The 15,802-nt window shown below is 36.7% G+C and overlaps 1 protein-coding gene across 1 annotated transcript in view; it reads left to right on the top strand.

The window, feature by feature from the left end:
• Positions 1-3,753: 3,753 nt before the first annotated feature.
• ZNF804B (zinc finger protein 804B) overlaps positions 3,754-15,802 on the top strand; it is a 498,952-nt gene continuing 486,903 nt past the window's right edge. The window contains exon 1 of the mRNA XM_012779578.2: positions 3,754-3,950. Within this exon, the coding sequence (XP_012635032.2) occupies positions 3,843-3,950 (108 nt within the window). The 5' untranslated portion in view covers positions 3,754-3,842. The remainder of the gene's footprint in view (positions 3,951-15,802) is intronic.

Below are 15,802 nucleotides of genomic sequence, written 5' to 3'. Positions count from 1 at the left end.
CTTGGGAAACACCATGAGGAGCAGAGGGAGGGGAAAGCTTTAGAAGTGGGAGGGGAAATCTTTAGAAGTAGGAGGGGAAGGACTAGATCAAGCAGGACTTTGAAAATAGAGTATAGTTTGGATTTTATTCTGAGTGTGATGTGAAATCATTAAATAGTTTAATAGGGAAGTACCAGGATATAGTCTATGTTTCTAAAAATATCACTCTGGCTTTTGGATATAGAGAATAAATTGTGTATGGAGACAACACTTGAAGCAAGGAACCCAGTTAGGATATTGCAGTGGTTTTAGCAATAAGTAATAATGGTTTGGACTAAGGTGGGGGCGGTAGATATGAAGATAAGGGGTACATCTGAGATGTATTGATAAAGGCAATAGAAGAAAGGACTTCTTACTGTGTCAATCATCTATGACACCATCATGAATCTGGAAATACGTGTAAATGTCAAGTTGGTAACAGGCTAAAGTCCATGCCCTTTGCCATTCACATCCCCTTCCATGGAATGAAAACTCATCAGATCAAACATTGCTTTATAAATGGGCCTTGCAAAATTGCACTTGATATTTGCTTTTCATAATGTTTGTTATAATAGAATTTAACTTGTATCTAAAATCCACTTAACATTGACATATTTTAAAGTGTTTTAATTTCCTTTCACTTTCTCTGAAAATTTTTAATTACTGAGTTGGAAAGAAAGTATCTCCTTTAGTGGAGAGAAAAGTTAATATAACCAAGCAACTTGGTATCTATAGCAACTATGTAAATAAATATACACATCTTTGTTATTTAGATTTGGAAAACCCCATCTAAAATATAAGTTAGCAATGAGGGGGAGTTAAATATGATGACACCACACTGATAGTTGACACCACACATCAATCACAATCTGGCAAGAAAAAGAAAGGAGTTTGTTTCTGTTTGTTTTTAAAACTATTCTTAAAGCTGGCAAAGTGTAACAAATATTCTGATTTTTGCCTCAATATTTTAAGGTGAATGGAAAAAACGTTAGAAAGCAAAGAATAGCCATAACTGATTTAAAATACGGCAAGTTAACAAAGTCTATGTCACCCATTTCTAAAGAAGATCTCAAAAATTAACAATGTTTAAGAAATTTAGCAAAATGACTATAGTCCTTAAAATATTACTATTAAAAGGGGTTGCCTTGTTTCTTTTAGGAAAAACTCAAATGTCCATAGCATAATGATCTAAGGAAGAATGTTAGGGTAGCTAACCAATCCTTTGAATAAAATATAACGCAATAGCATGGATTTTGTGCTTTTGATTACTCATGTCAATCTTTTCATTGTAGAAAAACATGGAAGATTCTTAAAAATAAGCAGTATTACGGAGTATATTTGCTTAATGAAGAAGGTGTAGTATCCTTGGAATGTTACTCATTGAACATGCCATTATTCACTTTTCTAATCCATTCTAGGATGCTTACACCTTGGTGTAATGCTGCTTGCTGCCTACATTTATGTAGAGTAAAACTGTAGTTACAGACTGAGCCACACTATCTCCTTCTGAAATTCTACTTTATGCATTTTATGGTAAAGCTTTCACCTATTTCTGAAGTTTCACTATTTGCAAATACATTTTCTTTGTGTAGAATATATCTCATGTCTATACATGAGTAATATTACTTGTTCTCAGCTTCATGAAACATTTTGCAGCTCTAAGTGGAGTAAACACTATGTTGTTAAACACATCACCTATGTGACGTTAAACACATCAATAGAAAGGAGAAGATGGATCTGTTGTATCTACTGTCACTGCTCTAGAAATTTATTTTTATTTCAAAGATTCTTACAAAATAGTTACAAAATAATTAATCCCTACAAGATTTACATTGTACCATCTAATTTTTAGTGTTGTTTACTTTGTAGGTTTACAAGGAGTTGCCATTTTTACCTTATATACTGGGACATTTGCTAAATGCTTTAGAAAAGACCAAAACCTTTAAAATGAGAAATACACCTACGTGTTTCTTAATAAAACATTAAGGATGTTAAGCCATTGTAATAATGTAAACAAAAAGTCAAGTTTTGTTGGATAGTTAAAAAAGTTATAATTGGAATTTGTTTTTTTCTAAAGAGTTTTATGAGTTGCCTGCATACGGAAAATTAAATTACCACTTTTCTTTGACCCGTTTCTGTCATTTGTGAGAGGTCCTCAACGTCAGGCACGATGCAAATGGGGCTTTGTGGGAGACAGGAGAGGAGGGGAGTCCTGGGGAGAGTGTTGGGCGCTTTAGTGGCCACCTTTCAAATGCACTCAGGCACTGAAACAAAACAGGGAAAGGAGGCGAATTTTTACCTCGTCCCCAGCACAGACAGGGTGAAGTGGGCGGAGAGGGATTACAGAGACCCATTAGGCAGCGGCAGGATGGAGGAGAGGGCACACTGCCTCCAGACCCTGGAAGGGCTTTCCTCTCTTTTCAGAGCACATTTCTGCACAGGTCTTGTCTTCTCAGCGCAGCTCGCTCCCTAGTGGCTTAATTTACAGCAAACGAAATAAAGTCCATTAAAAAAAACCCAAAAAACATTTGGCGGGGGTGATTGTTGGGGATTGTGAAAACGCAAAGGTCTCACACAGACCCAAAGTATCTGCCTCTTACAGGATGCAGAAAGCCTTGCAAGTGAATCTTTGTAACTGTAGGTGTGTACATGTATGTGCACATCCAGGTCAGCATTTTTCTTTTCTATACCTTACGCAAGTTCTCTCTCCAAAACTTACTTCCTCTTTGGAGCGTCACCTACCATAGCGCACCTCACCGGTCTGGCCCATCTGACTGCACAGCTCGTCCTACAGCAGGCCGGGGGGCTGTTGCTTCTGCCCACGCCGCCGCCAGCCGGAGCGCAGAAGAAGCGCTCAAGGCCAGCAGGCAGCGAAAGAGTAAAGAGACGCCCTCCGCAGCCGGTCTCCTCCGCCGCCGCCCCCCGCCCCCCGCCCCAGGTGCCGGCTCCCAAACACGGTAGAAAGTTGGCTCGGAGACTCGGCGGAGGGACGGGGCTGGGCGACCGATGCGAGGAAGCTGCAACGGCAGGTCCCGCAGCCTCTCGACGCCGCCGCCGCCGCACCCGTCACCTCCTCGCCTGGCCTCCGGGAGCACCCGAGCCTCCCAGGCCGCCCCAAGCCCGCGGCTCTGAGCGGCGGCGCCGACTGTCCCCTCCGCACAGGCCGTCGCGTCCCAACTCCCTGTCCTCGGCCGGCCCGCCCGTCGCCTTCCCCGCCCGCCCTCTCCCCGCCACTGCGGCGGGGGCCGCGCTCCGGCGCCCTCTCGCTCGGACTCCCGCCACTCTCCCCGCCACTCTCCCCGCCACTCTCCCCGCCACTCTCCCCGCCACTCTCCCCGCACCGCTGCCGCTGCGGAGTCGGCGCCGCCGCGGGGACGCCCCGCCAGGAGATGGGGAGCCGCGCCTGAGCGTCCCCGCGGCCGGCCGGCGCGCGAGGTGCGAAGGCGGGGGCGGCGGGAGAGGGGCGGGCGAGTTCCCGAGTCCCCGGCGGGCCCTGGAAGTTGTCCTTAAATAAATGTAGCGCCCGCCCGCCCGCGGCGGAGCAGCCGCCCGGCCAGAGCAGCATGCGGGCCGGCTCGCCGCGCCCCGGAGCGCTCTGTGGCCGCCGCCGCCCGGGTCCGCGCAGCAGCAGCCGCGGGCAGCGGGAGCCGCGCGGGGCGAGGAGCGGGGACGCGCGGCCGCCGCGTCCTCTGCGTGCTGCTGACCGCTTCTGCTCCTCGGGAGGTGGCAGGCACTGCCGCCGCTGCTGAGAAACCAGCCCGCATTTCCTCCGCTGGTCGCTGGTGAGGAGTGGAGCCTCTCTGCGCCTCCTGCCCGGACCCCGCATGGCTTGTTACCTGGTCATCAGTTCCAGACATCTCAGCAATGGGCACTACCGGGGCATCAAAGGAGTCTTCAGAGGACCCCTCTGCAAGAACGGATCGCCCTCTCCGGTAATGTGAGCGCGCTCACACCACACACACACACACACACACACACACACACACACACACACACACACTCACACACACACGTTCAAAATAAAAAAATAAACAAAAAAAGAGAGATTATCCTGGTACAGTGAGTGGGTGATGGATATCTAAAACATAAACCTTGCTCACAGGTATATTGTGTCTGTTTATACAATTTATTGGCAGACGCAGAGAGGGGGGTGTGTTTACATGTGTATTTTCAACACAGACAGTTAGGGTCTATGGTGCTACGGATGTAAATATTGACTGTGTGCAGTGAACGGCAAGGACTGTGAGCGTGGCCCTTCTGGGCTGTGGCAACTTATGAATCTGCTGATTTGGGCAGTGTGGAAAGTTTGAGTGGCGCTTTATAATGTGTTTTTGTGAAGTCAGCAGTTGAGATTAGTTTAATAATACTGTTGTTATCATATAAGAAAATAAACTCTTTAAAGATTTTGCCTCAGATCATTGGCCAAAGGAAAGGTGGTGGTCAAAACTTGGCCATATCTAATGCTTAACTATATACATTCTCTAAGGGAAGCAAAAAAGAGTTCTTTGTGAATATCTCAATTGGATAGTGTGTTATGTTATATGCAAATATATTAACATGCAATTTGAGTGACTGCTATTTAACTTAGTAGACTATTCAATTTAGTCACTATTGGATTTATTAAAATAACTTTATTTGGAATCTGTGACTTAAATATATTATTAATTCATTCCTTGGTACATGCTATAGACTAGTGTTTTAAGGATTCAAATGTGTTTCAAAATGTGTGGTGTGTGTGTGTAAGTTTCAGACAATTAGTAAGTGACTAAGTATCCAAACTTAAAGAACAACTTCTGTAGTATAATATAAAAAGCAGTGTTTTAAGTCTGTGTGATATAAAAAGGAAAAGCTTAAATTGCCTCATTTTTATTTTTTTAGGTTTAGCACCTTCCATCATAGTTTGATGCTTCATTAGCATGAATTATTCAAAACTACAATATATTATGACAACCTTTGATTAAACACTATATGTGATTTGCATGAGAAATCTAAAATCAGAAAGTACAAGTATCCAGAGATTTCACTAGGATTCCTTATGACAAACTATCCCTTAACATGCTTTAGTGTACTGTGAAAAGTGGGTTGTTGAAACCCCCCAACTACTGTATGTGGTGCTGAATCAGAAGTGTTACACAGAAAATTCTTCCTATATTGACACTTATAATTGAACTCACAGGGTTAGAAGGGACTTGGAGTGTTCTAGTTGAATATAGCCCACATTCAATCCTTCTGAGCAGCTGATCTGAATCTTCCCTATTTTTAAGGATTTCCAGGATTGGAGTTTCAGCAGTCTCAGCAAACCACTTTAATGTTGAACAGCCCACAGAGTCAGGAGAATCTTCCTTAGAGCAAACTTAAATCCTTCAAATTCCCCTTTAAGTTTATTGTCTTGAAAACCTAGAATGTTACACCTTTCTCATAGGTATTATTTTCCAATTCTTTGATAATCTCTGTGGCTGTCTCCCTCACCCTCTCTTTGGTTATGGAAATCTGAATTGGATAGTGTGATGTAATATCTATGCCTTATTATTAATAATTCTCAGGATAAATGGATAATTACTTCATAATTCCCACACTATTTAGTTTTATTTAAGTTAGTTGGACTATAGTGTTAATCTTCTAAAATCTCTAAGGTTTGAAGATGAAATTTCTGTCACATGGTCAAAAAGTGCCCTTCTTCCCCTACCCTGGTCATTCATCTCCCAGAAGCATGATTAGCCCGGTAGAGACTGAATATGTGGATGTGAATGTGAGAAGACTACCCATTGTCCCCATAGCTGTGTTAGCTCACCAGGGCTCACCAAGTGCTTTAAATCCACAAGACATTATTTTTATTCACTACTGGGCTGTTTTTTAGTAAAGTACTAATTCATTTACTTTGTTATCTAGGCTCTACACTTTAACTCACCGGATGGTTCTCTCTGATATTTATGCACTTGGGGGTACTTAAATTATGTATGCATCATTTAAAAATATCTAAATTAGCCCGTATATATACTTCCTCAACATGGTTTGATTTATTTTTGCTCTTTTTACATTTTACTATGGAACTTGCATGGCTTTTTCGAGGTTTCAATAGCTTCGCACATGAGCTGGGGAGTGTGTGAAAAATTGAAGTCTGTCCACTCTCTGTCATTGGCAGGTTTTTGACATGAGTCTTCCAACATGTTGGGATTCTCTTCCTATTCATTGCACAATGCCTTAGTCTTTCTCCCTAAGTTAAAATGGGTCACTATCTTTCAGACTGTAGACCCCTGTGTAGCTTCCTGGTCTATGTTTGCTTTCTTTATTAATGAGTTGTGAAGCGTGAAACTAAAAATTGTGCTTATGCATTATTCTTTTATTCAGTAATACATATTCCCCAGTTATTTTCAGGTTGCCATAAATTTATTGATTTTCCCCTCAGTATAAATATTAAACTCAGAGATCCATAAAATATATTCATTTATTTTTTCTTAAAACACATAGGCACTTTGACATTACCTTTTTCAAAATTAGTACCTAGAATGATCTAAAATTAACCTCTACATCAATGACTTTAATTACTTTCACTCACTGGGACTCAGTTTATCCAGGACTATAGATTGTGATACTTGTAGTTGATTTAACTAACTTTCATTAAGCTTTCCAATACTTCAACTTTGATCCTTGATCTTTTAATCCAAATGTCCTTCCTTTTTATTTTATTCTACATTTTTCTGTTTAAATAGAGCTGTGTAAAAGTGGTATATGATATTGATTTTCAGTAAAACACAATTATTGAATGAGACTATTTTGTAGCTCTGTTGTAGAAAGGAGAAAAGCTATACTTTTTGGAACAATAAAAGTTTCTCTTTTTGTAGTTCTGATATAAATATACCTGGATAATATGCACATAATATTTTGCTGTCTTATCTAAAATTATATAGACATAATTTTTCAGTTATATAGTTAAAGTGTATATATTTCTTATGTATAAATCACATGTGATATTAAACTGAATGTGAAAAATAGAATGAGTATATTTATATATTTTTATTTCAAAGGATTTCACTTAAAAACATATTGAATCATTAAGTGGAATCTGTATAATAAATATTTAATTGGATACTTGAGAAATAAATAAAGCATTTTACCCCCAAACAATTTTCACAGATCACTGAAAATCCTAGAGTGAAATTCAGCTTCTATCTTCAAAGTGAAAACATGGAAATGTCTTATCTATTGCATCTCTCATCTCTATTCTTTCTAGAAGTTGTGCCTGAAAAAATAGCATATGGCTTTTTCATCATAATTAGGATGTGAATAATTGATTTGAGATAGTTTATGTTACTTTAAATCCAGGAATAGATTAAAGAAAAGAAAGGAAAGAAAAATGAGAGAATACTGCACAGTGCTTAATGGTAAAAGTCTCTATTTTTAGAAAATAAATGTGCATCCTACCACACTTTAGGATATTTATCTCCTACCCTTTCTCAACCCTAAAATAATATGACTGCATGATGACTTTAAAAATTAGTATGAGATAAACACACACCCTATAGATACGTCGATAGAGATACACATACATTGTTATCTGTGATTAGCTAAGAAGTTACCTATATATTATAGTCTTTTATCATCAAACATGTTAGTGGTAAAACTTTGTTACAGTAATTGTAACAACTTTGTTACAATAATTCATTAAAAATAGTCTATAGGTGAGTTCATTTTTTGTTAACTTCTAAGTTCTTCTATCACCATGTCTGAATTCAGTAAAACAAATAATATCTTCCGTGTAATATCAAAAATATATTTGAATTGATTCTTATTTTGCATAATCTAAAATATCATGTCAAATTTAGATTGATTTGAGTGTGATTTGTTATAGCTTAATCTATGTTTGGTTACTACTAATAGTAAGACTATCATTCAGGATATCTATTGATGCCTATTGATTAAATCTTAATAATAACCATAGTTGTATATTTTATATGTGGCACATGCTTAGCTTATTATCACTCTTTTGAAATTTAGGTAAGTGATATTTCCTAAGAAGTGCTCATTCCTGGAAGCACCAAAGTTAGGCATCTAGGAATAGCTATTTCTGGAGTGCCTGTTGTCTTCTCCTAAAACATTGGATGTGAAGAAAATTCTTGAGATTTTCATCTTAGCAATAGATCAGGGTCCTTGGATTTCTTATTTTATGTTTAGTAATTTTATCCTAAGTTATACATCTGACTAAATTGCCTATGGCATATAAATAAACCAGCATTTTAATTGAACCAAAAATCCATTTATTTTTATAATTTGATAAAATTCCCTTTTTAAAATTGTAAATATATATTTATAAATGAAAGAAGCTCTAGAAAAATTGAATTACCTTGAAGGTACATCCATATATCCAGAAAACTTCTTAAATGAGGAAATGAGTACAGTTACACACTGGTCCTTTTATTCTAATGCCTATAATATCTGAATGTGTGTATTTTCATTATGTTTAATAAGTACATGTTAAACACATTAAAAATGCTCTCAAACTGACGTACTTTTCATGTGCTAAATATAATTATGAAGACATGCCCTCCGTTAGGGAAGTCACCTGCTTCCTCTTCTTGAATTCATGAATATATAATATTGCCTTTCAAGTTGAAACTTTCAGATGTTTTCAATAAAGAAGACTCAGTGACAATTCTTATAATACATGTTTTCTTTTTTATGTCAAATATCGTATTAAGCAACCTTCTTTCTTCTCATTACCTTTTCAATTCTTTCTTCTCTCTTCCAACTAACTAATTTCAGAAACTTTGTAGGTAGCGCCCATGCTACCTGGAAAGTGTTAACTCTCTAGGACTTAAACAAACTTGTGTTTATTTGACTTCAAAAGCTTCCATAATAGGAAGAATCAAATGAGTATTTGATTGCTATAATTTGTGGCTTTTTATTAGATTATGTTATGTTTCTTTCTTTTTTTTGAAATTTATTCTTTTTTTAATTTCAGCATATTATGGGGGTACAAATGTTAAGGTTACATATATTTCCCTTGGCTCCCCTGCCCCCTCAAGTCAGAACTTCAAGCATGGCCATCTCCCAGACAGTGCACATTGCACTCATTATGTATGTATATACCCATCCCCTTCTACCCTCTCCCATCTGCCTGACACCCGATAAATGTTATTGCTGTATGTCCACTTAGGAGTTGATCAGTGAAACCAATTTGCTGGTGAGTACATGTGGTGCTTATTTTTTCATTCTTGGGATTCTTCACTTAGTAGAATGGGTTCCAGCTTTATCCATGAAAATACAAGAGGGGCTATATCACCATGGTTTCTTATAGCTGAATAGTACTCCATGGTATACATATACCACATTTTATTAATCCACTCATGTATTTATGGGCACTTGGGTTGTTTCCATATCTTGGCAATTGTGAATTGTACACTCTAATGTTTATTTCATAATTATAATTTGATGTAGCAGATCCCTTGATTTTTTTAATCTAAGATATACAATTAAGATAATTTGGAAATAAAATAAAACATGTTGGCATTATGTGTAGGCTAAATGGGCATGGTATTTAACATAGAACTTAACCATTTGCAGTTCTTTTTTAAAACTTAGCTGTAACTGTGAAGTCTTTGTTGTATAACAGTGTGCATTAAAATACATATTATATGTTAAATATTAACAGATCTTAAAATATCAGTAGGTTTAAGGCTGTATTGGGAGCAAGGAGCAAGAAGAGTAATATATATTTCAAATAACTTTATCAAGTGCATTTCAGTGTGAAGTTGGCTTGTTCAAAATACACATTATCATAATAATTGTTTAGTATATATGTATATATTTTATAGAAAATAATTTGAATAAAAATTGAAATAAGATGCTGCTTTGCTTGGAAATGTATTCAGTTAACATAAATATAGATTTTCATAAAAATGCAGGTAACCCATATAAAATGACAGGTGCCAGCCTTTTGTAGATAGATTTTGCAAATCAGGTTTACTTAGTAGATAAGGTCTAGAGAGAGAAATTAAATATTTGATATGTTTTCAAGAAAAGGTATAACTATGGTGATAATAAGGATATACCAATTCCCAAGTTAAACAGTCTCTCTTGCATTGGAAGTACTTACTGAATTTGAAAAGAAATTCAGGAAAGATGAATTACTTCTTATCTTAGATAGCATTTCCCATTGTAGTTAAGACATTCTGAACTTATTGAAGACCAAAAAATACAAAAGCACATTATGACATTTAAAAATGGAGACTGGATTTACTTTTTAAAATATGCACTAATGATCTTAATTTTCTTGAAATGGACCCTGATAACATTTGTTAAACTAAACTCTTTTTTAAAATTCAAATTTGGTATCTATAATCTAAACATATACTTCTGAAGGACTGTTAATATATATTTTTCTTCACAGAAAAGGAGAAATATTAGTTAACTCTTTTCTTTTTTGGAAGCCCATATACAAATCTGTCGCTTAGCAAAGTGATCCGGATTGATGTTGGTCTTAAAAGCAACATGATATACTCATCTCTGCTCATCTCCTATTCCCAGTCCAGCTTTTACATTATTTCTCATGGCTCTCATTCTTTAAAAAATTATATTTTATTGTTTTAATGTGTACAGTTTCTTTCTGATGCCTTAGGTCTATTACAAAAGCAAGTTGGGTTACAAATATATAATAAAATGTAGAATGTCTAAATATAGGAATGCCATTCAGTACTGGACAGCTTTGAGAATGACTCATGGATAGTATTCAGTTTGTTCATTTCTAGCAAGTATAATTAGGGCTGCCAATTTTTTGCTTTGACAATTGGCAATTTCCTTTTGGCAAATTTTATTTCACTTTTGTGTGGGTGTAACAGGCAGAATATAGTTTATTTTGAAACTGATACTGCCAGTTTATTTTTTTTAACCATCTTCCCCCTCCCTATTATTCTTCTTGCCATCAGTCCTTATTCCTTTCATTCACATAATTATCAAGTTTTTCAAGATCTTTTAATTATTTCTGATATTTCTAACTCCAGAGTCACTAGCCCCTGGAAATGTGAAAACCGCCCTATTCTATTAGCTTCTCCACCCAACCATACAAGTTTCTTCTCTGTTCACCATCCACACATAGCTTTCATCTCCAGCTCAGAATTTAGAGCTTCCCCCATATCTCCATTCAGAACCCACCTACCAGTGTTCTTCTCCTGCCCGTCTTCCCACAGCTATTACTCAGCTCTTAACTTGTCCTATGTACCTCCTCAGCACTAGACAAATAGAGTTTCCCCATCCCTCCACTCACATATGTCTTTTCATTTTGGTATGAATAATTATATTCCCTAACATCTTTCTTGGCAAGCAAAGGCTATATGCATTTTCTTTTTGTGAATGAAACAAATGCTATATTTATAATATTTCTGTTTATACAAAAAATGACCATAAGGCCTCCTTTTGAATGGCAGAGAGGATGGAGGCTTTAACTCCAGTAAGACCCTTCCTACTGATTTGTTTCATGTGAATGTGAAGTGAAGAGACATAGAGGTGGGCATATTGATTATGTTCATATTACCTAAAAATGTTAGGAATCCTTGGGTGATAATTAAGAGTCTTCATGATCTTCAGCTTTCACTCCATTATTCCACCTGATCCTATACTCTGGTTATACTGAACTACTCAGAGTTCTTGACGGTGATGTGTGTTCACAGACATTTATGCCATTACATGCACTGTTCCCTCTGCTAAAATCCTCTTTCTGCCTTCCTTGGTTGGGCCATATCTTAATATATTTGTCCAGTGTTAACTAAGGAGATCAGTCCTCATGTGACTCTATGCTGGATTCCCTGTCATGGGTCAAATGCGTCTCTTACAAGCTGCGATCACATCCATTGCTTGCCTTGATGATGACTGAACTGTGTATATTTATTGGTCTCCATTTCACTTTGGGATATGAAATCCTTGGAGTGTATCTTCTGTCATCCTTATATTCCCAAATCTGAGCACAGCCTCTGCTTTATTATACTCAATCAATATTTGTTGAATGAATAAATGCATGTGTCAATCAGTGGATGATGGGCAATACAATATTACATTCTTCATCATTTGGGACACTGCCAATTATATGTTTGATACAACAGTGTTGCTGGTAAGAAAAATATTGGAAATTTCCATCTAGTCACTGACCTTAATGTTTATCTTATGAGTTAAAAACTTCTTAACATTAATGAATTGCTGTAAATACCTCTTATGCAACTTGACTGCAAGAAGTCTCCAGAAAAGTGGGGATAGCTCTTCAGTTTTGCTATATATTTATTTTAGAATTAGTGAAATAAAGGAAATCTTAAGTATATGTTTAGGGATATGCACATTAACTTACATAAATATACAAATATTGATTTTGATATTTTTTTTTCTATGACATATTTTACATAGATATATTTAACCTCACCTTTGACACTCTTAGATTATTACTTTTGACCAGTGATAGAGAGGCAGTATTATATGGGGATCAAAAAGAAAAGCCCTGGAGTTAAACTGACCCTTTTCAAATTCAAGTTTTGCCATTGAGTAGCAATTTTATAACTTCTCTTTAGTTTTCTCTTCTTTCCAGTAGGGAAGGATGGTCCCTAATATTGTGATTGGAGCCTAGTGCTTGACATTCCTTGAGTGTTCAGTAAATATCAGCAATTATTATTGCTCAGATTGTGTGTGTTAATATGTATGCATATACATCTGATGTTGCAATGGGAAAAACTCAACAAGTCTTACAAAACTCCAATTGGGTAAATTTTCTTTGTCTTAATTAAACAATTTCGGTAGAAAATAAAATATATTTCAACAGCAATTTGATTGCTGTAAATATGGTCCCTTTGGTCCTGGTGGTAGTTCTATGAAGAAAAATTTTCCATAGAGGAACATTTTTTCCAATTAGTCAGAATCTTTCAGAATACAGTTTGTTCTACTGATGGATTAAATGGACACTGTTTTCATGGCAATGTTTCTCACATTAATATCTACAAAGATTGTTTGGTTAATTGCTTCAAGTATAATTTAATACCTATTATTAATCCAAATTGCTGAGTGCTTTATTCCATGTGACCATTTCAGAACATCTTTTGCAAAAGGCCACAAGAAGCTCAAGATTGGGATATGTAAATGGATGAAATTTATACTCGAGTTAGTTAAGCCATATTTTTTCATTGGCACATATTTAATAGCTTCTGAAAAATGAATTACAAGTTAGGAACTTGATAAGTCTTTTTTGGGGGGGGGTTTAAAAAACTTTATTCCAAACAATTACCCAAAAGTATGTTAATGCTGAAACATTTAACAGATTTCACTTAACTCAGTCACAAAACACAAAATAGTAAACAAAAATAGCTTTATGTGCTTAAAAATAGTTTTATGTGCTTTAAAAATGAAATTTTAAGAGGAAACATGTAGACACTCCCATATAATTTGGGAACCATTAGGCAAAAAATATTTATTAAGCAAAAAGCACTAAAAACTAAAAATTCTCAAATTTCGAGAGAATGCCTGTTCAAATCTTTGATATGCATTTATTTGCACACGAGAAAACAAATATTTTAAAAGAAACCAGATTTGAGTGCTTACCCTTTCTTCACACATAATCTTGTGTCTACCCTTCATTTTATGACTGCATACCCCTCACTTTACCATACTTCTTAGTTCAACATGGTTGGCTTCATTGAAGTAAGCCCTCTAGATCCCATTTCATATATCCCATCTACTGCCATCATTCCCTTACATGTTTGCACAGCCTTATACCAAGTATCACCATTGTAATTGAGCTGGGGAACTTCAGGTATCCAAAGGTAACTATATATACACAATTGTGTTTTATTGCACAGTTCACAATATGTAGCAGGTGATTACAGAGCCAACCATATTAAGATGTGTATCAATCAACTATTTAGACAAAAATATCAACTTCATCTCTAAGCACAAATGAAACAAAGAAGACACAAATATGCCACCATATAAAGGTTGTGTTTATTCTGTGGTGCGGTCCTGAGGACTCATACCACTCTAAGTGTGTTAAATACAGAATCTATAATATTTCTGGCATCAGAACAAAAAGTGGCATCAGACAAAAAGTATGACACATAAGTGTCTTGTGCTCATGAGCTGTTTGTGCCACATATGTAACAGAAAGGCCACTTTTAAAGCTTTTCAGATAGTTGCTTCAATCATGTTTGCCTTTTCAAAATTACTACCACAGTAGTTCACACTGAAGGTAAAAACAATAGTTAGAATTTCTTAACACATTTTGACTTAAAGTTCAAAGTTGTTGGTTACAAGTTCTGTTCAATTTTTTTGTCAAATTTAAGAAGTCTGTAGGATAACACAAAACCATCTCTGGTAATGTATTTGCAATTTGGTCTTTAAAAGCTATAAAAAGTAACAAAAAATACTGAGTTAAAACTATTAAAAATATTTACTAATAATTGTTTTTTAAATGCCACTTATTTGAGACAACAGAAACCAAAGCCTTTGACTTAGAATTCTCACTTCACTTATATTTCACAAAAGTGCTTTAGAACTTAGATTTCTACCACCTGCATGGAGTGTAAAGACAAAAGCAAGCCCAGTAGAAAGAAGGCCCAATGGAATCCACTCCAGGCTAATTCACCCGAGGAGCTAGTGTGTGGTGAGTGTGTAGCAAGGAGGAAAAATACTGATGTTAATATTTTTCTTTTTTTTTAATCTTTTTTTTTTTGAGAGACATAATAATTCCCTGACTTGTAGCCACTATACCCTTTGAGACAGCAACATCCTGGAACAGTCAATTTATTAGTCACATACTTTCCATCAGTCCGGATGTGGCCACTGTCTATAAGAGGAACTTAACATTCTTCTAAACAATGAATTTTCTCTAGAATATCCAGTCATCTAGATAGACATACAGAGAAATAGCCATACTCTCAGGTGTGGAGAAAATCAGATTTAGTTTATGGTCAGTTTCTTTTTTTTTTTTAAGTGTATGTTTTGTTTTTTTTTTCCTTTTATTTCATCATATTATGGAGGTACAAATATTGTTAGGGTTACAAATATTGCCCCTATCCCCCTTCCTCCCCCCATGTGTCCAATCCCCCAGTGGTGTGCACCACACATGTTATGAAAGCATACACCCCTTTCCTCCTCCCCCCTCCCGCCTGCCCACCACCCGATAAAAAGTTTATTTTTTTGTTTCGACATTTTGGTTACATTGTATATCTTTGGCTCTCCCTAGGAAGGATTAGAGTTATGCCCTTCCCCTCCGAAGTGCTCGCCATATCCCTAAGATTGCCCCCTCCCCCGAATCCCTGGTGAGCATTGCCACCATTTGAAAACCATAGTTTTAATCAGTCAGTACCAATTTGATGGTGAGTAGATGTGGGGTCCATTTTCCATGTCTTGTGTCGCCTTGCTTTGGATAACGGGCTTAAGCTTAATCCAGGATAGCATAAACGGTGCTAGCTCACAGTCATTTCTTAGTATTGAGTAATATTCCATTGTGAGCATATACCACATTTTAATTATCCACTCATGAATTGACGGGCACTTGGGTTGTTTCCATGACCTTGCAATAGTGAATTGTGCTGCTATAAACATTCAAGTGCAGATGTCTTTATGGTCAGTTTCTTAATACAAATAAATGTTTCTATGGTTGTTAATAGATATTGACTTCTTTGTCTTATTTATAGAATCTAAATGTTAGAAATATCCTTAGCAATCTTGTATAGCCTCCCACTATATATTTTTAATATATCCCACTATATATTTTAATATATATGGTAGGCAGAATGGTGGTCTCCCCAAAGATGTC

This window comes from Microcebus murinus, chromosome 9, assembly GCF_040939455.1.
Source record: "Microcebus murinus isolate Inina chromosome 9, M.murinus_Inina_mat1.0, whole genome shotgun sequence".
NCBI classification, from domain to species: Eukaryota; Metazoa; Chordata; class Mammalia; order Primates; family Cheirogaleidae; genus Microcebus; species Microcebus murinus.
Note: the sequence above shows the minus strand (reverse complement) of the source record. Positions and strands in the feature narration are given on the sequence as shown.